The following is a 24,092-nucleotide window of genomic DNA, read 5'->3' as shown; positions in this document are numbered from 1 at the left end:
CTGCAAAAACACTTAAATCTTATCAAGTGTAATTGTTGTGTTGTTGTTGTACTGTTGTGTTATGTGTTGTCTTTTTTTCAGTATAAAATGTATTTTTAGGCTTAATATGAGCCACATTCACCTGAGCAGTCCAGAAGAATTTCTTTTTTTCTAGTTATTTAAAGACAAAAATGAGGTCTGAATTGCTTGTAACACATCAAAAAAAAATCTGCAAACGGAACAAGAGAAATTTGCTCATTTGCTTCATACAAGTAACTTTTCTCTATTTCCATTGGCAGATTTTTTTTACTTGTTACAAGCAATTCAGACCTCATTTACTGTCTTCAAGTAACATGAAACAAGACACTTTTCTGGACTGCTCAGGTCAAAATGTCTCATATTAAGTCTGAAAAGACATTTTGTACTGAAAACAAGACAATAACACTTGATGAGATTTCAGGGTTTTTTTTTCCAGTGCGAGTAAACAGCTCAGATGGGTCTGGTTATACACAAAGAAACAGGCTACATACCCAGCCATCAAAGTGTCTCAAGACTTCTTAAGACGCCTTAGTAACCAAAATTAAGACGTCTCGAGGCAATTTTGTACATCAAGACATCCTAAGACTAAAATTTGAAGACACTACTTATGTCTTAAGACAAGATATGGGACAGCAGGTCACAATCCAGACTCAAAAAAATCCTTTTACAACAATAGCAGAGAGATCAGGTCTAATATAGTCCAAATTATGCTGCCAAACTTTGTAAACCTGATATTCTTTGCATGTTATACGATTGTAAGATATTCCAGGGGAGAAAGTTCAAACACGAGTCTACTTCATCCTTTAATAGAAGGGCTCTTATCTGTAATCCATTGTAACAATTTATTTCTCCTTGCAGCAGAAGTAAGAATGCTGTATGATCTATCATTCGCTTCAGTCACTAACATCTGACTTGGGAGGCCCAATATCAGAGACATGGCATCCAACTCAAAATGTTAATGAAATACTTTACTGAAATCTTATCAAATGTTTTTTATCTTCTTTTAAGTAAAATATGTCTTGTTATGCTTGATATGAGCCACATACAACTGGTCAGTCCAGAAAAATGTCTCGTTTCAAGTTATTTAAAGACTAAAAAAAAGTCTGAATTGCTTGTAACAAGCAAAAAAGAAAAAAATGCTATACAAATGCTATATAATGCAATACAGACCTCATATTTGCTTTAAATAACTTGAATTACATTTTTCTGGACTGGTCAGGTGAATGTGGCTCATATTAAGTCTAGTAAGACATTTTCTACTTAAAACAAGACAAAAACACTTGATAAGATTTCATTTTTTTCCAGTGCAAAAAGAATTTCTGATCAATACTTCTGAACAATGCAACATGAACATAAACAGTGGGTTTGGGTGCCAGTTTCTGTTTTACATACAATACACAGAGGAGAACGTGACGGATTAAAGAAATTCCTGCAACAGAGATTTATGAGTTAAATGTATAAATCTGAATCGGGTTGATTTTGTCTGTGAGCGTATTGAAATCTTTTTCAGCATATTTCCAAATACTTTCCCACATCTCATCATCAGTAGTTACTGATAATTCTCCCAAACCTCCTTAACCCTCTGTGCAATGTCTGCTTTATAACTAACCTTGATCATCAAAAGCATGAGTCAGTTCATGTCCCATGACGACGCCAATGCCCCCGAAGTTTAGAGCTCTGGGAAATGAAAATAAGAAAAGTATTAATGCAGCACATGTCTGCCAGGAAAGCAACATTTCCTCAGCTTCCAGCACTCTACACTCAACAGCACTCTTCCTAAGTAATCAGAGACACAGCTCCAAAGAGACTTCCAGGCAGCTTATTCACATTTTAAACCTTTCTGGGAAAAAAAACTAGCTGATTAAAGCTGATTAAGAAGAATAGATCAGATTTTGGTATTGAGTTTATTCTGTGCTCCTTTAAACATTCTCCAAAAGCAATATTCAACTGTTCTGCGTGACATGGTTTTAGAGCACCAGAGGAAACCTACTTTGGCCAGGAGCGGCTGTAAAATGGAGCCTGAAGGATCCCTGCTGGCAGAACCATCTCGTTCTTGGTCGGGTTGTAATATGCGTTCACGGTTGGAGGGGTCATGCTCCACCTGCAGAAAACATAAGAAACATAGAGGGTCTTCAGACTGACTTCAAGGTCAGGGCAGTGTACGCTAGCTAACTATCCATTAAATCTCACCTTCAAGCTCTTTTTACCGCTTGGTTTCAAAAGTTTGACCAGGGTTTTTACATATTGTCTGAATACATTTTTACCATGAGGTGTGTTGTTTGCAAGTTAAAGGAGACTCTTTATGTGCCTCCATTTCTTTATGGCAGCAATAGCTACATATATAAATGGTGGTGCCAGTAAATGGGTGTGATAATGACACAATGTGTTCAGTGTTTGAAATGATCTAACTCATGCACCAAGCGTGAACTCCAAATCTTAAAAAATGGGCTGCCTCCAGCTTTAAGGTTTATAAAGACTTGGAAACAAATGACAGAAAGCAACTGGAATTTAATCTTGCTTATTTTAGGAGATGGCTGAAATATCTGAGGCTATGTCCATTTCATTAAATTTTGTATTGAACGTTTTTCCCTTTTTTTCTTTTTGTGTATTTCTTTTTTTTGGACTTATTTTGGGCTTTGTATGCCTTTGATGACATAAAGGAGGACAGTGGATATAAGACAGGAAGATAAGAAAAGAGATGAGATATGGGGGAAACAGGTCATAGGCTGGATTTGAACCTGGACCAACCATTCATAGACTGTATGAAATGTGGACTTAGTCTCCGCTTTGTCACCTGTCTGTTCCTTATGCACGGTAATGAAACTGATTACTGGCGGGGGCCATGTTGGATATGACACAGACTTTGAGCTTCCTAACTAACAGCTTTTTGGACGCCCGTCAGTCTGGTGACCTGAGCTGTGCCTCTGATTGGATGAACTTGTGATCTTATTATCTTCTAACTACTGAGTTAGAAAAAACTCACTCCCCGTACAGTGTGTGCCGATAGTGAAATAAGGGTTTCAGACTCAAGCTGATTTTTTAACCAGGCTGTAAATATACTTTTTAATGCTGTAAATTTTTTTTTTTTTTTTTTTTGAATTAAGGTCTTTCTGAGGCCAGTCTCAAGCAGATTCTGGATGAACACCAACTTTTAGCACTTCCACACTAGGTCCATTTGTCTTAACTGGATGTTCCCCCTTGCACTGTTTTACATTTCCCAAAATGGCTTGTTACTTTATACATGAAGACTAAGCCTATTTATTTTTTTATTTTTTGGTACCATTGTGCGCCAACTTGGCTTTGAAAGATGCAGGAGAAGACATGGCTGTCTGTGTGTTTGCATGCGTACTGGCGAGTGTGGTGTGTGTGTTACAGCAGGTCTGCCACTCCACGCACACCTGTTACACCACTAACGTTCAAGCAGCAGCACTAAGTGGACAATTAAGCCAAATAAAGCTAAACACACTTTATGAGAACTTCCAATTAATGCTAATACACTGATTTGATTAGCATTACTAGCCCAGGGTGAAGAAAGAATATTAAGTTTCTCTCAGTAAAAAGAGAATAAAAGTTTAAAAAATGTTTGCTAAATACCGTAATTTGACAAAAAAGTAGTCTGAAAATTGAAAGAACAGGAAAAAGCCTTGAATGAAAAGAGCTATACAGGCTAACTATATTTCAAGCTTTTAGCAAGAGCCCCAAAACAGTTCCACATTGATTACTCAAGTATAACTAATTATTTAAAGTCCAGACTGAAGCTATCACATTTCATGTTCAATACCTTCTTATTTTCTAAGAGGCTTTAGCTAAATACGACGTTCAAGGAGGATAGATTCAGCTTTTTTACCTACCTTATTTATCTGACAGCTACAGTTATTGTGCAAATCACATTTTTGTAAAAAGCATGTGAAAATTTGTAAGGATAATTTAGTAACAGCAATAAAAACTGACTTTTATATTCTAATCTGAACGATTTAAAGAACTAATTCTTCCTAAAGAACTATATACGGATGCACATTAGGATACTAGGTAAATAGTGTTTGTTCAAACAATAACATTGATGCAGTATATTCCATATAAATTAGTGAATTGTGCATTAGAAATACTTTTTACTTTTAAAAGTACTTTTGAGTATAGATAGATGGATGGATGGATGGATGGATGGATGGATGGATGGATGGATGGATGGATGGATGGATGGATGGATGGATAGATGGATGGATGGATGGATGGATGGATGGATGGATGGATGGATGGATGGATGGATAGATGGATAGATGGATAGATGGATAGATAGATAGATAGATAGATAGATAGATAGATAGATAGATAGATAGATAGATAGATAGATAGATAGATAGATAGATAGACAAACATTTTACTTCTATTCAAGTAAGGAATCTGGGTATTTTTACCTTCTCTGCCACTGGGATATACAAAAGGTGATGGGAACTCTCACTTTCCCCCTTTTTGTCTTGTTAAATAATGAGAGACCAGGAGCTGGAGCAGGATTCTGCTAAGTCAGCAAGTGGGAAATGTGTCGGTGTCACAGTGTTTGACCTCCTCTCTGCCGGAGCAGGCTGAGAGGAGTAGGAGAGGGAGAAAAACTTACTGGTTTCTGTTGGGAACTTTCCTCAGCTGATCCGCGGTCACTCTGCCTGAGAAGTTGTAGTACTGCATGACATTTTGAAAGTAATGTTCTGACACCACTTCAAACTGAAAAAAAGGAGACGAAAGAGTGTTATATCAAAGAAAATGTGCTCAGGAAAAATAAACAGTCATAACACAGCTCCACATTTACCTACATCATTGTACACTTTGTCCAGCTTTGTTGCGTTCATGATGAACTCTGGGTACCCCACCATGTTGTACAGAGCATCTGCCTGTAACCAAGAGATGAAACAGAAACTGTGAAAGACACCTTTTCTCACCAGGTGGCAGCGCTGCATTTCTTCAGCACTCAAAACAAAACCTGTCAGATATTAATCTAAGAGAAACACATCCTTCTCTACCTTTTCTTTGGCTGCCTTCTTCGTCTCAGCGTCCATCCAGGACACGTACTGTATGCCGTCCTCAAAGGCTCGTTTGATGTCTCCAACCATGTCTTCAGCCTGAGTCAAGACACAGAGTAAATTCAGACTTAACTCCATCATAACACACAGCAGGAAGAGCTGTCATTATGGAAAAATAACTCACAATGGATTTGCTGTCCTCTGCAAAGGTGTCTTTGACAAACATGGCTCCAAGAGAGAAGCCCAGCGCGCTGTCGGTGTCGCTGACGCACACCTTCCAGCGTGGAGTGCAGCTCTGCAAGAACAAATATGAAAATATAAATAAAAACACACAGAAAATGCTTCCTATTTGACATAATGCAATGGACACAGGGTGTGCGTTACAGTAAAGGAAAAATGCCTGTGTGGAAATTGTGGAGTTTTTCCCGCTTTGTTTCTGCCTCCATTAGTCACTTCACTTCCTAGAATGAACATGACTCTAACAACAGGACGTGGGTGAACATGTACCACACAGCTACACGTGCAGGTGGATAAGTGTAGTGAAGGTGAAAACAGGGACATGAAGAAATGAAAAATCCCACGAGTAGAGTTGTTTGGTTATGAAACAGACTGACGTTATTTATGATGCCTCTTTGTGACAAAGTTAAACAGATTGTCATCTTTGTTATGGTTTTTGTAAACGGCAGTCACCTCAGAGGTCGGGTTAGCTTCCCATAAAGCATTGCACACAGCACATTCAGGAAGTTTCTGTTTACATTTCCTCCTGTTTAAGTCACACAGTGAGTAATAAGGTGGACATTTAGAAGAAAGCAGAGTCCATGGATAGTAAAACTTTAACTAAAACTCCCTAAAAGCTGCTTGTAGCAACAGTAACAAATGGCGATTTGATTACTTGACACTTCCGATTCTTGTGATTTTAAGTTTGCTTTTTTAAAAAACCTAACCATGTGAAAAAGTTGAATTATGATGATAACATCTACAGACTACATCAAGAGCCATATTTTCCCCCAAAAATGCACATCACCTGAGTCAAGGTGAAACCTTTCGCCCTCTGCTGGAGAAAAGTGGTAACTTTTTTCCAGTCCAGCTTATAAACAAAGACTGAAATTAAGAATTTAAAACGAATTCAGATTTTTATATAGTTTAAAAAAAAATCTGGATACTTATGTGAACCAATTTTTTCTCCAACCCCTAAAATTTATATTTCTTTTTTTAAAATAAGGTGCCAGGGGGATATGTAGTTACCGGAAAAACAGGCACCTTCTGAAGAAACTAATTTCCTGTTTGTCTAAACTGAAATTTAAATCCTGAGAAACGTAAGAAAAACACTCGTAAAAACAGTCGAAATAGAGCACAGATAGACTAGCGGTTTAGGTGGCGCTCCATGACGTTCACCCTGGTGCACCCAGGTTTCAGGTGCATCCTGTGGTCTGTGTTCCACATGTCGCCCCCTACTTCAATCCAATTAAAGCATAAAAAACGTAAAATAAAAAAAAAAACAGTACAAATGAGCGCTACCTATTTAACATAGCTAAACAAGAAGTCTGATTGTACACAATGCCAAATTGGTTTGTGTATGGCTAACATTAGCAGAGCTAGCACCACCAGCCTTTGCCTCTCCTTGCAGGTTAACATCCACATGCTTTCACTAATTACATCCTGCTTTGGTTGAGTGATTTTGAACCAGTTTGACAAAACACAACTTACTTACAACTTTATCTCTGCTTCCAGATCAAAACACTGACAAACTTCAAGATGCAATCTGACATCTGTGCTGGTTTACATACAGGTAGTAGAGCTTTATGGCAGTATGATAGTAGTCTTAAAACAGGGCTGAAGCCTTGGCTGGTGGTGTGCAGCTGCGCAACAGTAAACTGGGCTGACTTCCAAGACATTCACAAACTACACAGGGAAGACAACTAACTGCAAGTTAGCTCGTAGACTTTGTGATTCAAGACAACGAACTGTAAACCTCTGACCCACCATTGTCAGTTGGGGTCGGATAGCGTGCTTTAGAAGAAGCTCGCACTTTAATTTATAAGGCAATTCTTGGCATGCTTCCCCACTATTTAAGGCCCCGTTTACACAACGTTTCATCTGAAAATGCTAAAACGCACAGAAACATTGATGGACTGAAAACGCTGTTGTAAGCATGCCAGGCCTGTAGGTGGTGCTATAACGGTCTTGTCCAGAAGCAGCTTTAGGGAGATCTCCACCAAAGCAGAGTTGAATCTGGTGTCATCTAGTGTATTGGGGAATACCAAGTTAAAAAGTGGAGCAACAGATGCACATTTTGTTGAAAGACAGTCAGCAGATACAGCAGATTGAGCAGCACAAGCACAACACGGTAGTTTGGGAAGATTGTAACAACGGTACTGTTGTCCTTTTATATGTGCCCGCGCGAGGCGGAGTGTGACGTCAGTGTTTCCACTGAAAACGCCAGCTTACAGTTTGCACGGCAACAGTGTCGGGAACGTTTCAGAAAAATCCCACTCTGGAGGCCGTTTACAAAAGTTTGCGTTTTAGGACGGCTGAAACGCCGTTTCTGTGTAAATGCGAGACTGAAATGCAACAAAACTTTTGCGTTTCCCCCTAAAACCGCTATCGTGTAAACAGCCCCCTGCATGTTTTTATCATGCAGAAAAGTACCGGGCAGTACTCCCTGCGTTCTCAGGACCTCATTACGCTCTCTGTTCCAAACGCTACGACAAAAATTGGTAAAAGGAACCAACTGCAGAATGACTTAAGGCTCAGGGAGCTGGTGTCATCACTGTTTTTAAATCTAAAATGAAAGACATGGAGGCAGGTTTTAAAAGATGTCAGTGTTTTAGCTCAGCTGTTTAAACAGTTGTTTCCTAGAACGTGATTTTAATCCGTTATCTTGTGTTTTATTGACTGTGCTTTGTCTCTTTTTGAGCTTCCTGTCTGTAACTTTGTGTTTTTGCTGCTGCCTGTCTTGGCCTGGTCTCCTATGAAAATAAATTTAATCTCAATGGGGCCAACCTGGTAAAATAAAAGTTAAATAACAGAAAAATAAAAGAAGGAGGGACAAATCTTATAATGCAGAAAACATAGACTGAACAATCAAAATACAAGTTAAGAATCTTAAACATGTACTTGAACTCTATAGGAAGCTAGAGATTAAAAGCAGTGAAAACAAGCTTCCAGTGAGTCGAGAAAAAAGCCTGCTTCAAGAGAAAATAAGAGAAATTGGCTGATCTTGTTGCGACCTCTGAGTTCAGTGTTTTTAAAGGAAATTTGAGCGGTTATATCTCTGCAGGCTGTGAGACACAGTGTTCTTCCTTAAGGACAGGGTTTTTTAAACCACATGTCAGAATTTGCTGCCTTTTTACGGCCACATTCAGCAGAACAGTGACGATCAAAAAAAAAATCAAAAGGTGATTATAAGAGGTTTGCATCCAGAGGGGATATGAGTTGTTAATTTTTACTGTGTTAACAAAACAGAGTCATTACCTACTGAGCAATTCTTAATTCTTTGACATTATCACTGAAATGTTTTTTGTTTGTTACTTGTGGTTTTGTATTTTACGTTTTTCTCAGTCTCCAAAAAAGTATCTTACACAGACAAAAGGTTTTGAACGCATCATGGGTTTCTTGCGATTAAAAATGAGTTTGTGTCATACAATTCTTACATTTATGACCACAATATTAGTCATTAACATCCTATGAACAGTCTGATACACTGGGTGAACACAAACAGTCCTTGAGTGGCAAATTTACTGTTAGGTGAGGGAAAGGACAAGGCCAAACAGAGCACCGTGTCTGCAGAGATAAAGAGGAAACAAGGTCCGTGTGAGGAAATGAGGAGCGTTGTCAGTCAAGCTGTAAAACCCTTCACACACAGTTACAGATGGAAAAAGAGGCACAGCTGCACCCTTAATTTAAACAGATGCAGAAAGAGGAACACGCAGAAAGTTTGGGGTTTGTTATTGCAGCTTGACCTCGGCTGGAAACGGGGCTGAGGGAACAGGATCTCTGTCAGATAAGAGCTGATGACACGGAGCCTCCACAGTCACACACACACTCACTGAGGAGGAAGTGTAAAGTGCAGTCTGGACACTTTCAGAGGATACGTATCAGGTTTAGTGTCTTTAACCATTTCACAGTATGACTGTAGCATCTGGGAAAGGTGAGTATTTCTCTTGATAACTTCCTACATTTGCAGTTTTAACAGAAAAACCGGACAGCCCCTCCTTGTCACAATCCTTCAATTATGAATGTGATCTCACTCCAGCCAGCTTTATTTGGCTTTCTGTAGCAAAACGAGGCAGTTTCGTACAACTATCAGTCATGTGATCTTCATTAATCAACCACATCCTTGTTAATGTCTATGAAAGAGACAGGACTGAGAAAAGAAATAGGGGTCAAGTCGTGTTCTGCTGCTTCTCATCCTGTCGTTTGTTTGCACAGTCGACCCCCTGAAGGAAAGGAAACATTAAATCACTCGGCTTTTGTTGCATCACTTAGGACAGGCTGTCAAGCAGAGCTGCGCAAAGTGAAAAGTCCTCATGGGATGACTCTTGGCCGATCTGGTTACTTGGCTGGAAATAAATCTTCTGCCCTCGTTATTTAAAACAGGTTGTTCTCAACTGGTTTGTCTTCAGGAACTTCTCAAATTTGTTTCATGGAAATCTGAGATGGTCACACAATATCACAGTAAACCAGTTTAACAGCTTCATGGTATCATGTGCAAACACTTCTCTGCACAAAACACTATTGAGTGTGAACAAACAGCACACTGCTGCATAAGAAGTCTCCTTCAAAATCAGAGCACAGGATTTTTTTCCTTTACAATTTCTGCGACCTACTTAGATGAGATGTTTACAAGTCTTTTTTTGCAAGTCGTGGTTAAGTCTCAAGTCTTGATGGGGGAAGACTTGGTCAAGTCTTGAGTTTTAGGTCACGAGTCTAAAGCCCCGCTTCCACTAAGCAGTCTGGTTTAGATCTGTACTGTTTCAGTCAGGACCACTTTGTCAAAAATAAACTTTATTAACTTGCACAATTTTCATTTGGCAGTATGGTTCTGTTCTGGGACTCCCTGCTCTTCCACGCGCTTGCATGGAAAGCCTGAGGCAGGAAGAGCACGCCTTCCTGCCCATCATGAGCCATCATGAACGGCATAAACAGGGGGCGCAGCAGCAGAATAATAACCCAGACAGAGCAGAGCAAAACATGAATAAAATAACAGGAGGAGCTGGGGTGGAGGTGGGTTGTGAAGTGCCAGCAGAGGAAGCAGGAAGTAGGTTTGACAGGAGCAGCTTAAAAAGCCCACTCTAACAGCGGTTTTCCAATAGGAGGTGGACACGGGAGTCAGCTGAGCCATCAGCTGATCTGCACCGATGATGACAGCTATGTTGTTAGAGCTTGACGTCGTGACCTGCCTGAACTAACGCTACGCTTAATTTGGTCCTGTTTGCATTTCCACAGCCAACTATGCCCCCTTGTGGTAGGCGGCAAATAAGCTGGACGCAGATAGCCGCATCGTTACATAATAGCGTGACGCCACAGCAGTGCAACACTGTGTGCCCCAGTAATAAATCCAATGAAGAAGAAAAAGGCGACATAATAAACAAAGAGCACTGATGGGAGACATCCAGCAATTTGTTTTCTTGTGATTTCCATGTAGCTCTTTGATACAAAGTGCAACCAAGCTTTCTTTCAGAGAAAGTTGTGTGCCACCAGGAGAAATACAGCTGCTGTCACACAATAAGTGACGATTCTTTCAGCCAATCAACAGACTGCAGTGTTGTAGCTCCACCTTCTAGGGTCGGATCGGTTTAGTACCCTACAGAAGGGTACCAAAACAGGGCTTAATTCAAGTCGCAAGTCTTAGGTCACGAGTCTAAGTCAAGTCTCGAGTCACTAAAATATAAGTGTTATGAGCTTTTGTCATCTGCTGCTTTACGGTCTACTAAGAATACTGCACAGCTGTATCTATGTAAAGCATTCAAAGCATTTACTGTAGACATGGACTGATCGATCGGTGCCGATTTCCTTCATTTTAGGGAATCAGTGATCGGCCCATCCTTACATATGAAACTGATCTTATATATCTCCAGGAAAGTCTGAGACCTATTGAGACCTAAAACTCAGGACACTTTATTGGTTGTTGAAGTTAAAACATAAAGATTTTATTCTTTCACAGGTATTGTTCAAAGATTTTCAATAAAATAAGATTGGAACATTGAAGGTATGTGCTGTCAGTTATGAAAAATAAAAATCAGTATCGGCAGGTCAGGCTTTTTTAAGGTTGATGATTGGTGATTGGCAAGAAAATTGTGATCGGTACACCCCTAATTTACTGTATTATACACAGCATCAGACCTGATTAGTTGTTTATGTTGATAACTTTTCTTCATATTGGGTTGCAATGTCCTGTTTAAACACACAATGAATGCTTTCTTTTGAAGGAAACTATATTCTTCCAACATGAGCATGGCTGGGCATACACCCCATGCGTAAAGTGGTTACCATAGTTACCATTTGGGACATCCCGAGCCAATACACTGATTAGCATCAGCACCCCATATGACTATTTTTGGAGGATTGGGTAGTATCGGATTTCGTTATGTGAAAGGGACCAATCCAGATTTCACATGTTTTCAGCATCGTCACGATTTACAGCTGCTGTAAATTTAACTCCATTGCAAACATGTCCGTTATATGGGACTACTTCTCTTTGGAAAGCAATGATTGTAAAACAGTGTGTTGCAACATTTGTAGAGTGAGTGGTCCTCAAAGAGGTACCACCAGGGCTCACTTTAATACAACAAATATGATTCATCATTTACAACAGAATCACCCAACAGAGTACGGGACTTATCAAAGAAAGGTATCGGTATTAGATTGTTATCGGCAAAACATAATTTGAAAAAATAGGATTGGGGGACAAAAAACCTGTTACCATGAAAAAAAGTCAGGAGGTTTAGTATTACATCTGTAGTTGGCTAAAACAAAACAGCTTTTATTTCTTGAGAGACAAAGTTGTCTTCCACTCTTTTTTGAATTAAGAGAAAGTTTCTGATCATCTCATGGTCCCAGTTTATATTTTTTTATATCTCTTGAAAAAGCAATCCTCTGTTTACTGTCCCAGACCAACACGAGGTCTTCTGATAAGCTCTGCAAACCCTGCTGTTTGGATTTGTGACATTTTCTTTTCCGGGAAGTACAGCCTCCTGGGTAACTAAAATTTACCGGCACTAAAAGTGGTAATCTGCCAGATTACACAAGTTCCTCTGTGCCTCATGAACTCTGAATACTGTAATCACATGTCAAACATGCAGAAAACATTATCTGACTGGAAATCTGCCCACAGGTAGGAATTACACGATGCGGTTTTGTTTTATTTTTATCTGTTTAATCCTGCTGCCAGCTGTGCTTAAATCAATCGGAGTCACGCTACAGTGGGAGTAACAGATCTGAACTCCATCCCTCACCTTCTTTGTTCCTGACATGACCTCCAGGAAGCGCTGCTCAACATCCTGGAACCTTTGGTCCAAAATGGAAGCCATCTTTCTCACCACCTTCATTATCATGTAGTTGTTGAGGAGGCTGCAAAGGAAATATTACATTCATTGTTTTGTTTCCCTTTTAAACAGCCGGAGGATTCATGGATGTATAAATAATCTAAACAGTCTAAGCACTTAATAGCTTCCTTCCTCATCCTAAGTACTTTTACTTCACTCCAGTGTATAAATCATGGTTTATAAAGACAGCATCAAACAACTTGTATCTGACGATGAGTGTCTGACCTTTTATTGGTTTTGTTTATGAGGTCTGAAACTTTCTGGAGGTATTCTTTGGCGTAAACAACCACAGGCTCTGACTCGTTGAGTTGCACAGGCGCAAACACTTCTGTGAGGTACGGCATCCAGTCCACTGCAGGAACCAGAGTCTGCAAACACACAGAGACAACACTCATGGTACAAAATAAAAACATCTATAAATTCATTCAAAGTGCCTTCAGAACTGTGCTTTTTGACATTTGTCGTGTCAACGTTGTGTTTTTTGGCATTTTGTCTTCATTGACAGGACGCTGAAGAGAGACAGGAAATGTGTGGGAGTAGAGAGTGGTGAAGACGTGCAGCAAAGGGGGGCCAGGGGTCAAATTAGTCAGTATATTTACTGCACAAAACAGTCTAACTAAAGTCATAGCTCAATTAAAAAGCCATAAATCATGAAGGGGGGTCTAGTCTTGTCTGCGTAAACAAGCGGACACTTCTCTTCAGTAGGAAGTGCTGTGTCTTGTTAGATAAGTGTAGCTGTAAGCGAATCAATCTAGTGTCAATTCACTAAAAGAAGAAGCAACATTTTAACGACTATGGCTGAGATGGATGTGCCATGGTGTTTGTTGTGTTGGAGCCACAGACTTTATGAGCACAACCTTATTTATCATGGTAATTTACTTACTCTTCTGGCTGAATGCCCAGGTGTACAGAGACCTACCAAGTGTGATAGCAGTCGCACGACCTAGGTGTGTCAATCGAGCTACAATCAGTCCATTCTAGGTCTGACTAAGCTGTTTACATGCATTTTAATAGCCGGATCTTGTGCTGACTGAAGGCATAGTCCGATTTCTTAAAGGTCCCATATTATACAAAAATCACTTTAAGTCTTTTAGTGAAATTTGTGGGTCTTTGGCTTTCCTCCCAGCTCACAAAATGTGATATTTAAAGACAAAACCTGTACTTAGTAGTGCTTGTAAATTTAAACCCTGATCTAAAACGAACTGTTTGGATTTTGGGGATTTGCCTTTTTTTGACCAATCAGGAGCAAGTCTGACCTGATTGGTCCACCAGAGCAGATATCTCCAAACCTCCTCCCCGCTGCCAGAGAGAAATATCTCCAGCAGCGGGGAGGAGAATGCCAAAGTTGAAGAGCCATCACTGCTCTGTTTTTGGCTGTAAACAGCCACATGGTTCCATGCAAAGCTTCCCATCTTGGAAGAAGACAAGATAAAGTGGCTAGAGTTCGTTTATCAAGGAAATGTGCCAGCTACACTCAGTAAAACTGTGCATGTATGTGCTAGTCACTTCAAGGCCGACTGCTTTTCCAACTTTGGACAGTCCAACAGAGGGCTAGCGAATAGACTGGTCCTGAATCCAGACCCTGGAAATGTGAGTACTTTAAATGCTGTGTGCTGTGGAGCAGATGTAAGAGCTTTTCCTCAGTGTCCCCCCAGTCTCTGTGTTAGCTTCAGGATGCTAACTTTAGCTGCGGTTAGCCTGTTGTTTTAGCCTGTAGTGTTACGGTAAACAAGCTTCGCTGTTTTCTAAACATTGTGCACTCGGAGCTCGTGGAGCCGCTCTCAGTGACGTGGAAGAGTGGGGCAGTATCAGCGGTGGCTCATTTACATATGAAGGCCACGCCCACTAAATCAGAGCGTTCTGAACAGAGGGGCTATGAGAGCCTGGAGGCAATGCTGCTGTGCTTGATTTATTGGCTTTTTGGACCAAAACATGTTACTACCATTTCATGAAGACATCAATGATCCATATTAAACTGCAGAAAAGGAGCAGAATATTTTAAGCTGCAAGTAAACGGGGGGCATATGGTAACTTAAACTTGTTCTTCCTCAAAACTAGCAAAAGTCGATGCAGAGCCATACCCCTTGTTCACTTTATTCTCTATGGTTTGTTACTTTTAAGGTCTTTGCACGCTTAGTCATTTTTTTTTTCCGGTTAAATTTTTTGCGTTTATTCACATCCATCCAGTTTGTTTCCTGGGTAGTTCGACTATTTAGAGACGCTGAAGGCTACTTGCAAAATAACATTCTCATATTTTCTGACATATTTTCTCCACATATTCTGGGCCAGGTTTAGATGATGAATGAAGACTAACACATCCAATAAAAACAGACTCGGTGTGCCAAGACTTTAACTGACAGCTAAAGGTCAGTAAAATTTTGGAATGTTCCTTTTTCTCTTCAATTAAAAAGTGCAGGAAAAAATTTTCATAGGTTGACAGTATCCTTTGTCGTGTTGGTCAAACTATGGATGACTTGGTGCTTCTGTTTAGCGAAAAATGCAGAAGAGAAATGTCCCCCCAAAAATCTCAAGCTTAATCGTAATAACTGGTCCCAAAAAATTGCAGTCACATTATTTTCCAAAATCAGCTCTAACCAACACCCAAACTGGTTGAGATTTTCCACATCTAAAGTGAGACTTTTTCAAGACTGTAAGGTTACTTCATCAGTTATCATGTGAAGGGGAAATAGCTTCTGGGAGAGTTGACCCACTTTCAGCTGTTGGCAAACGAGGACATCAAGTTAAGCCTTACTCTTAGGTGTGTTGTCATAGTTTACAGTATGTCGTCATATGACCTGCAGATGGGTTACAGGACTACATTATGCAACCTGCCCCTTGCTCTCTACACAGACGGTTTCCAAGCATACTGTAATTACTGGCTAAGACACAGCTGAGTGTTCTCAACCTGACAACAAACTCCTGATCGTATCTGCTGACTGATTCTGTCTACAAACACTGACTGTGTACAGAAGTGAATCATGGTAAAAGAAACCGTTCTTCGACTCCTACTTTCAGATCTTTGGCCTCCATCTTGTTGTAGATGAGCTCCTCGTCTCTCCTCTCCTCCAGGGGGACAGTGATGTTGGCAAGGACGGTCTCAAAGTCCAGGATCTCCTCCATCAGCTTCCGAGATGTCTCCTTGGAGCCCCCCAGAAGGACCCCTAACTCCGTCAGGAAGTCGAGGTATGCCGTCAGATACTGCAGAGAGGAGGGGGTGAGATGTGTGTGTGAGGAGTCATCCAAGATGATGAATACAGAGCTTTAGCCCAGGAGCTGAAATATTTCTCTTCAACATAAATAATTAATAATGTTTTTTCATTTTTAATCAAATAAATAATTTCCAGACCCTTTCCACTCATGTTCAGACCAGTTCAATGTCATATATTACCTTTTCATTGGCTGTTTTGTTGAGGTAGTAATCCCGTGAAGGAAGTCCCAAACTGCACTGATCCACCTAAAGTTAAGAGAAGACATATCCCATGACTTCCACGCTCAAACAAGCTTCTGTTTTCAGTCCTGTGTCCACAGCGCGCAGGCAAAGAGCTGAAGTCATAGCTGAAGATCTTATCTGTGTGATTTGTTAGTCCCATGACGGTATGAAAAAGGAGCTGCTGAAGCATGAGTGTGAAACAAGAGGAGCTTTTTTATCCAAGAGATACAAATCTGAGTCCCTGGGTGAGTCTGGGAGCGCTGCTTGTGTTGAAAGGATGAGATGTCAGGAAATAAATCAAAGAAAAAAACAGAAGAGCCTGTCTCTGTCCTGTTTTCCAGAGTCGGCTGTTCAAACTCAGTCCTCACAGAGGGAGATTCTCCAGGATAGGTCACAAAGTCATTAAGACACTATGATAACAGTATGTGCCTTCATGTCGACTCTATGAGTCATTCAACTTATAAAATGCACATGAAGTGACAGAAAACATAACGTCAAGCGAAAAAAAAGAGTATTAAAAAAAGCCTTAATCTACAAGAACAAAGTCATAAATCTAAGACAAAGATAATCATAAATTTAAGAGAATAAAATCATAAACTTAAGAAAGAAAGCATACATTTAAGATGATAAAATCTATAAGGATAGTCATAAATTTAAAACAAAAAAAAACGTAAAAATTTACGAAAAAGTCATGAATTTAAGAGAAAAAATCATAAATGTATGAGAATAGTCATAAATTCAAGAATAAAGTAAAAAAAATCTATAAGAATTCAGTCATTAATTTAAGAGAGTAAAAGTAATTTACTTTTGAAAATAAAGTATTAAATTTAAAAGAAAAAAGTCATATTTTATATGCAAATCTGTGAGAATTAAATCATTAATTTAAAAGAAAAAAAACATATATTAGAGAAAAACGTTTTAAATTTATGAAAACAAAAAAAGGAATTTAGAAGAATAAAGTCAATAATTTCAGAGAAAAAAAACATAAATTTATGACAATAAAGTCATCAATTTCACAGAAAATTAAACTTAAATTTTAAAATAAGCCCTAAATTTCAGAGAAACAAAAATCAAAAAATTATGAGCATAAAGTTATAAATTTCAGAGAAAAAAAAACATAAATTAATGAGAAGAAATTAATAAATTTCACAGAAAAAAAACATAAATTTATGAGAATAAAGCCATACATTTTAGAGAAAAACAAATAAATTTCTAAGAATATAGTCATAAATTTCAGAAAAAAAAACATAAATCAATGAGAATAAAACTGTAAATTTTAGAGAAAAAAAAAACATAAATGTATGAGAATAAAGTCATAACTTTCAGAGAATAAAAAGCACACATTTACAAGAACAAAGTCATAAGTTTGAGAGAAAAACAATAAGTCATTCTTTCAGCCTTTAGCTAGACTTTCAGGAGAGCAGCAGCTGCCTGTACAATTATGATGACTGTGAAGCATCTTGTGAGGCTATACTCAAGTATTAGTTTTTCAAGAAATTTGGAAGACTTAGAAAGATATTTATAGGTTTGGCTTTTCCTAATCAATCAATAAGTCATCAGTGGAACATTGCTTTTACAAAATCCACACCACTCTGCAATCACAGCCAGGTAGACTGAGATCTACAAATAAAGCTTGGCAAAAGTTCAGTCAGTAAGACTGTCTGTGTGTTCACACTCTTATGTTCTTCACTACAAGTATTAAATTGTGTTTTTATGTGGATTTCATGTGTTGTATATGGTTCTTATGGGAACTTCCACTGAAAAGCAAACAGCACCTTTTGAAAAATAAAGATCCAGTTGTTTTTATCAGGAAGGATGAGACGTGAATCATCTCAAACAGCAGTCTTCTCACCTGGATGATGTTACTGCTTGAGTTTTTGCTATCAGTGCTGACGAACACGGTGAAGAAAGGCGATGTGCGAAAGTTGGCCGATACTGCACGCAGCACATCCTGGAAGTTATCCTTGTCCCAGGCGCCGGTTAGAGCCCAGCCTCCTAACTAAAGGTCAACAAAAACACTTTCTGATAAAATCGTTTTCATTTCTTTGGATGGGAATCAAACAGGCTTGGAGTGATGGATGTGTTTGATGTCTGATGGCTTTAGGAAATACCTGGCTGATTAGCTCCTGTAGTGGCTTTGCTCCTAATTCCTCGATCTTGGCTTCATTCATGCAGGCCTGATAATATCGCTGGGCCTTTTCCTCGGCCTGACTCAGACCTTTCATCGTTGTGTTTTCTGCCCAATGAAGAAAACAATAAAAGGTTACGACTTTTAGTGTGAGGGAAACTGTCAACAATAAAATCATCCATAAAACTTTCAGAGCATGTGTCTCACTTTGAGACAGAACAGACCATGAAACACTTCTTGCAGATTGAAATTCCCGAGGATTTGACAGCATGGCCTGTGACCCAGACAGCACACTGTGAACATAATGAGCTCCACAGACACTAAGGACAGTCGGGGTCATCTTAACAATGAGACAATCAGCAGGGCGGGTGAAAACAGAAACATGCATGTAAGGTTAGACATAAGGTCAGACTTTTACCAGATTTAAACTGGGGTCAGAATGTTGGAGCTTGATGTTTAATTGTTTAATGATAAATGGATTTTAGAGCTGGGCGATTAACTGAGAAATAATCATAAACGACTAATACACAAGACTCATCAGGCTGTGAGGAGGTTTCATTTTAATGGGACAGCAGCATCACCTTTTGGCCTGAAGTTGCATGCATACTGTCGTGAAGATGTCACTCTTAACAAGAGTCGTGTTTCTTTTGGAAATGAATGGGGATCTTTTAAATTCTACTTTTCTTTCTTTTGTTTTTTTAATAAGTTGTTTTTGGGGGATTGTTTAACCTCATTAAACATCCAGGCTATCAATGCTCTTACCTCAGACAGTATAATTAATGGACGTAGTATCCCTGACGTCACCCGTCCGTTTTTTGAAGCAGATTGGCTATCGCAGCCATACTGGAAGTTACAGAGGCTTCGAGTACAGCTATAAACTGCCAAGTTAGAAAAAATTCAACCGCCGTGCGGAGGGTGCTGATTGTGCCATTAGCAATTCAGACGAGACGTTTTTTTGAACCAAGCTGTAAATACGTTAATTTCTGCTGTGAAAATATCTTTTTTTTAGCTTGATGTGATTGTGACTTCCAGTACTTCTGGAGCCACCCTTAAGCAGACACTCAAGTGAGCAGAATTTAGCACTTCAGCATTGTCTCATATTTTAGACCCGAGGTTTCTACTTGGCTCCAACTTTACTTTTCTTTGATCAAGACAACTTTTTACCAGATACAACACGAAAGTTGTAAGGTATGGGGTAAAATGAGGTATTTATCAACAGTTACAGTAGCACTGGTGTTTGAAAATGGAAAACTAGTTTATATGGTAGCTCGGTAGCCAGCTAGCGCGACTGGCAGCCCTGTGCTCTAAAACACGTCTGTAATGTGTTACATCAGTGAATCCTGGTTATGTCCTGCCAGTCATCTACCGAGCAGAGCTGATGTAACCTCATTCTTCATTTTATTGATAGACTCTCAAGTTTGAACAGACCACTGCAGAATAACTGCTGCACACTGCAAAAAACTGGAATTTTATCAAGTGCTTTTGTCTTATTTTCAGTAAAAATTGCCTTTTTAGAATTGATACGAGCCAAATTCACCTGGTCAGTCCAGAAATATGTCTTGTTTTGAGTTATTTAAGACAAAAATGAGGGTCTGAATTGCGAGTAACAAGTGACATAAAAACTACCAATGGAACCAAAAAGAAATTAGCTAGAAAATTTGCTTGAAACTAGAAAAATGTCTTGATACAAGTAACTTTTTTCTTGTTTGATTGGTAGATTTTTTTTACAAGCAATTCAAGCCTCATTTTTGTCTAGAAATAATAATAATTCAAATAAGACATTTTTCTGGACTTGTCAGGTGAATTTAGCTCATATTAAGTCTAAACAGACATTTTCTACAGAAAATAAGACAAAAACACTTGATATGTTGGCTGGAATGAACATTAGCATAAACAGCTAAGCCTTTAGCTTGTGTTTTAGCCTTTAGCTTGTGCTCTATCACTCTCCTGTTTAGCTTTTTTCTGCTCTTCTGTCCTTTTTCTGTCTGACAGTTAGGCTCCAGTGTCCACCATCAGTACAAAATTAATCACAGAAATCGTTTTCAGCAGAGAAAAAAACAGATCTCTTTCCGCAGTACTAAACTTTGTCAGCCGGTCAGGTGTTGTCAGAGACTTTGACATCAATCTGGTCCTGCTTGACCTGATGAGAAAGCATTTCGAAATAACCTATATCAGCGCTAATAATCTCATTCAAAGTGTGGATTACAATCAGGCATAGAAAGTCCTCACAGTCTCTTTAACATCCCAGTATTAAAATGATTTATTTTGCTGGCAAGAAATTCAAGCTTTTTATTCTCTCCTTTTTTAAGAAAATGTGATTTTTTTTTCCACCAAACGTTTCCCATTCTAGCTGATGTGTGTTTTGAATTCCACTGTTTTAAAAACAATAACCCTTAATTATTCATCTGTTATCTGTGCATTTTCAATTCAGTTCCTTGTTTAAAAATAAGACAAAAATTTGCAGCATGAACGGAGTTGGAATTGGGATAATAGTGGATTAACCGAGTAGAGAAGCTGAAAACACTCAGCTTCCCTGGATCTAGCCCCTCACCTAGTAAATGCTTCATCACTTGCATGTTGTGCTCCCAGAGGTCCCCGAAAGGTCCCCAGCGAGACTTGCCCTCAGGGAGGGGGTTCTTCTTTATCCAGCCTCCGCAAGCAAAGTTGTAGAAGTCATGGCAGGGGTCCACGGAGCGGTCCAGAGCTCCCATCACCACGCTGGCCACAGTGATGCACGGCTCGGTGAGGCACAGGCCGGGGTGAGCTGTGAAGGAGAGAAGCAGAGGTTTAAAGAGTCACAGATAGTTCACTCTTACCCCTCAGCTCTGAAAAGTTTCTGATGTGGGAACCTCTTGCTACAAAAGATTTCTGAGGATAATCTGAAACTATTTCATGGCATCAAACTGTGCATATGAGTCTTCAGAGCATCTGGAAAATGTTATTTCACATGGGGCGACCGCCAAGATATACAAGCTGAGGGGCATATTTCTCCTCTTAAAAATCCTTTTTAAATAATTACCTGAAGATTGAAGGTCGAAAATGTTTTTTGGAGGCTTTAACTTTGGAAGTCTGCTTGTATAACTTGATGATTAATTGTAGAAAAAAGACACATGAGGACTGCGTAACCAGGAGGAATTCATTAGTTTCATTTGGACATTGTGTTCTGTTTTGAAGAGCCGACCAGCAGGCAGAAAAACAGCATAACTTCTCAACCTAAATGTGACTCTTTCTGCCTGAGGAGTATTTTCTGTACACGGTGGAGAAATAAGTATTGAATGCGTCAACTTTTTCTCATTACATTTATTTCCAAAGCTGCAAATCAAACTAAATTTCTACCAGACATTGGTATTAACTCAAATAATCCGCACATGAAAAGAAATCACAACGTTCAGGTCCATAAATAATGATTATGTGGAATTAAATACGAAAACACAAGAAAAAAGTATTGAACACACCATGGAAAGGCTGTATACTTTGGCAAGGAAATGCACCATACCACCTGAAATCTCTCAGTAATTATAATTTGAACTTCCAATTAGTGCAAACCAACATCAGCTGAGCTAGAGCAAATTGATGGTCCTATAAAAGAGGTCGTTTTTTCACCAAGCAGTTAAATACGACACACCTCATGATGGGTAAAGGCAAAGAGCTCTCTGAAGACATTCACAACCTGATTGTTGCTCAGCATCAGAATGGAACTGGTTACAGACTTATATCAAAGCACCTGAATATTCCAGTCAGCACCGTTGGAGCCATTATTCACAAGTGGAAGAAGCACCACCTTACCATCAACAGGCCACGCACAGAAGCTCCTTGAAGATGTCTGACCAGGGAGTCAGAAAGATAGTCAGAAGAGTACTCAACGAGCCAAGGACCACCCTGAAAGTGCTCCAGAGAGACTTGGAGGCAGCAGGTACAATTGTTACAGAGAAAACAACAGGCAATGCACTCCACCGCCATGGCCTCTATGGATGCTCAGCCCACAAGACTCCATTCCTCAAGAAAAGGCATGTTGAAGCTGGTTTAAAGTTTGCTGAATAGCATCTTGGCAAGCCTGTAGAATACTGGGAGAATGTTGTCTGGTCAGATGAGACCAAAACTGAACTTTTGGGCTGTCATACTACACACCATGTTTGGAGGAGAAATGGCTCTGCACATCACCCAAAAAACACTACACCAACAGTGAAGTTTGGAGGTGGAAGCATCATGGCATGGGGTTGTTTCTCATCTCATGGTGTTGGCAAACTTCATATAATTGACGGAGTAATGAATGGAGCCATGTATGGGGAAATCCTTGATATGAATCTGCTGCCATCCACCAGGATGATGAAGATGAGACGTGGCTGGACCTTCCAGCAGGACAACCATCCAAAGCACACGGTAAAGTTGACTCTCAAATGGTTTCAAAAACAGAAAATCAATCTGTTAGAATGGCCTAGTCAATCACCTGACTTAAATCCAACTGAACATTTGTGGAAAGAACTAAAGAAAAGGGTTCACCAGAGGGCACCAAAGAATATTCCAGATTTAAAGACAATCTGTGCAGAGGAATGGGCCAAAATCACACCTGAGCAGTGTGGGCCATTAGTTCAAACATACAAAAAGCGTCTGGAAGCTGTCATTGCAAACAAAGGCTTCTCCACTAAGTATTAGATGAGTCTCAGTTAGCGTGTTCAATACTTTTTTCCTGTGCTATCGCTCTTAATTCCACATAATCATTATCTATGGACCTGAACGTTGTGATTTCTTTTCAGGTGTGGATTGTTTGAGTTAATACTAATGTTTGGTAGAAATTTAGTTTGAATTGCATCTTTGTAAATAAATGTGATGAGAAAAAAGTTGACGTGTTCAAGACTTATTTTTCCCACTGTAAGTGGAAGCTGTCAGACGGGCAGCTAGGAGAAGTTGGCTGCTGCTTCACAAAGTCCAGACACAAAAGCTGTAAAACAGGAAGCGCTGCTGAAAAGCAAAGAAAGTGTTTAAGTGGAAGTTACTGTAAGGAAACAGAGGAAAGTTCCAGGGATGGCTCACCTCTAAACCTGGACTTACTGTAAAGACTTTCTCCATCCGCCCTTAGGAGGAACACACACACACACACACAGAGCAGAAGTCACAAACAGCGATGCGGTTAGTAGCCCTCTGAGAATTCATCCTTGTTCCTTTTATTATTTCAAAGTGTGATCTGACATGCGGCTCTGAATGGCAGGAAGTGGCATTAAGTTTCCCAGGGTAGATTTGAGGAAGCCGGCACGGAGGAGACACCGCCTGGATGTGATGCTAATTCCATAAAGCCTCTTTCCATAATGAAGAAGCTCAGGGGAGAGATTGAAAGTTGTTTTTAGGCGGCTTGGCTGAAGGTGGGGCTTTTGTTTGAAAAGAAAATAAACCACATGCGCTGAATTAAACAGCACAGCCCTGCAGTTTTTTTTTAGAATGATAAATTAAGACATACGTGCTTATTCAGAGGTAACAGCCGGTGGGTGTGCATGGGTCTTTTTGTCATCTGGACACTTCATTTCTTCTCTGTACACGGGTTACTGAGCCCTCTTCATACTGTCAGTCAAAAGTTTTATATTTATCTCTTTGTAAGGTTGTCCCAGAGTCAGATAACAGATACGTTACAGAGGTGAGATGGTATCACTGTACGCGTTGTGTGAAGCAGGCAGGCTGTGCGTACGTGCATGTCCAAGTGTGTGTGATGAGCTCCCGCTGTGTGTTCAACTTTGTGCCTCCGAATCAACTGCCAACCTCCGGTCTTTAGTATGGAGCCAATGTGGAAGTGTGAGAAAGTGCAGTCCATTGAGACGGGATGCAGAAGCACTGGAAATTAGCTTGACTCCAGTGGGTATATTTTTTTTGTTTCTTGTTGTTTTCATAGTTATTTAACTTACACGTTTTTTCCATATGAGGGCATGACTGACTGAACTGACAGGCGGGAATCCAGTAGCTGTTAGCAA

At 39.6% G+C, this 24,092-nt stretch overlaps 1 protein-coding gene across 1 annotated transcript in view; it reads right to left on the bottom strand.

Moving 5' to 3' along the window:
• The window catches only part of ece1 (endothelin converting enzyme 1), a 35,969-nt gene that overhangs the window by 4,831 nt on the left and 7,046 nt on the right, over positions 1-24,092 (bottom strand). The window contains exons 3-15 of the mRNA XM_074678630.1: positions 20,687-20,899; positions 18,119-18,243; positions 17,860-18,006; positions 15,966-16,031; positions 15,587-15,775; positions 12,803-12,945; positions 12,488-12,602; positions 5,215-5,325; positions 5,031-5,129; positions 4,824-4,901; positions 4,631-4,734; positions 2,009-2,119; positions 1,628-1,695 (exon numbers count right to left, since the gene is read on the bottom strand). Coding sequence (XP_074534731.1) covers positions 1,628-1,695; positions 2,009-2,119; positions 4,631-4,734; positions 4,824-4,901; positions 5,031-5,129; positions 5,215-5,325; positions 12,488-12,602; positions 12,803-12,945; positions 15,587-15,775; positions 15,966-16,031; positions 17,860-18,006; positions 18,119-18,243; positions 20,687-20,899 — 1,569 coding nt within the window. The remainder of the gene's footprint in view (positions 1-1,627; positions 1,696-2,008; positions 2,120-4,630; positions 4,735-4,823; positions 4,902-5,030; positions 5,130-5,214; positions 5,326-12,487; positions 12,603-12,802; positions 12,946-15,586; positions 15,776-15,965; positions 16,032-17,859; positions 18,007-18,118; positions 18,244-20,686; positions 20,900-24,092) is intronic.

The sequence above is a fragment of the Halichoeres trimaculatus genome, unplaced genomic scaffold (assembly GCF_033239565.1).
Source record: "Halichoeres trimaculatus isolate MK-OKI-2021-1 unplaced genomic scaffold, fHalTri1.1 fHalTri1_scaffold_1, whole genome shotgun sequence".
Taxonomy (NCBI): Eukaryota; Metazoa; Chordata; class Actinopteri; order Labriformes; family Labridae; genus Halichoeres; species Halichoeres trimaculatus.
Note: the sequence above shows the minus strand (reverse complement) of the source record. Positions and strands in the feature narration are given on the sequence as shown.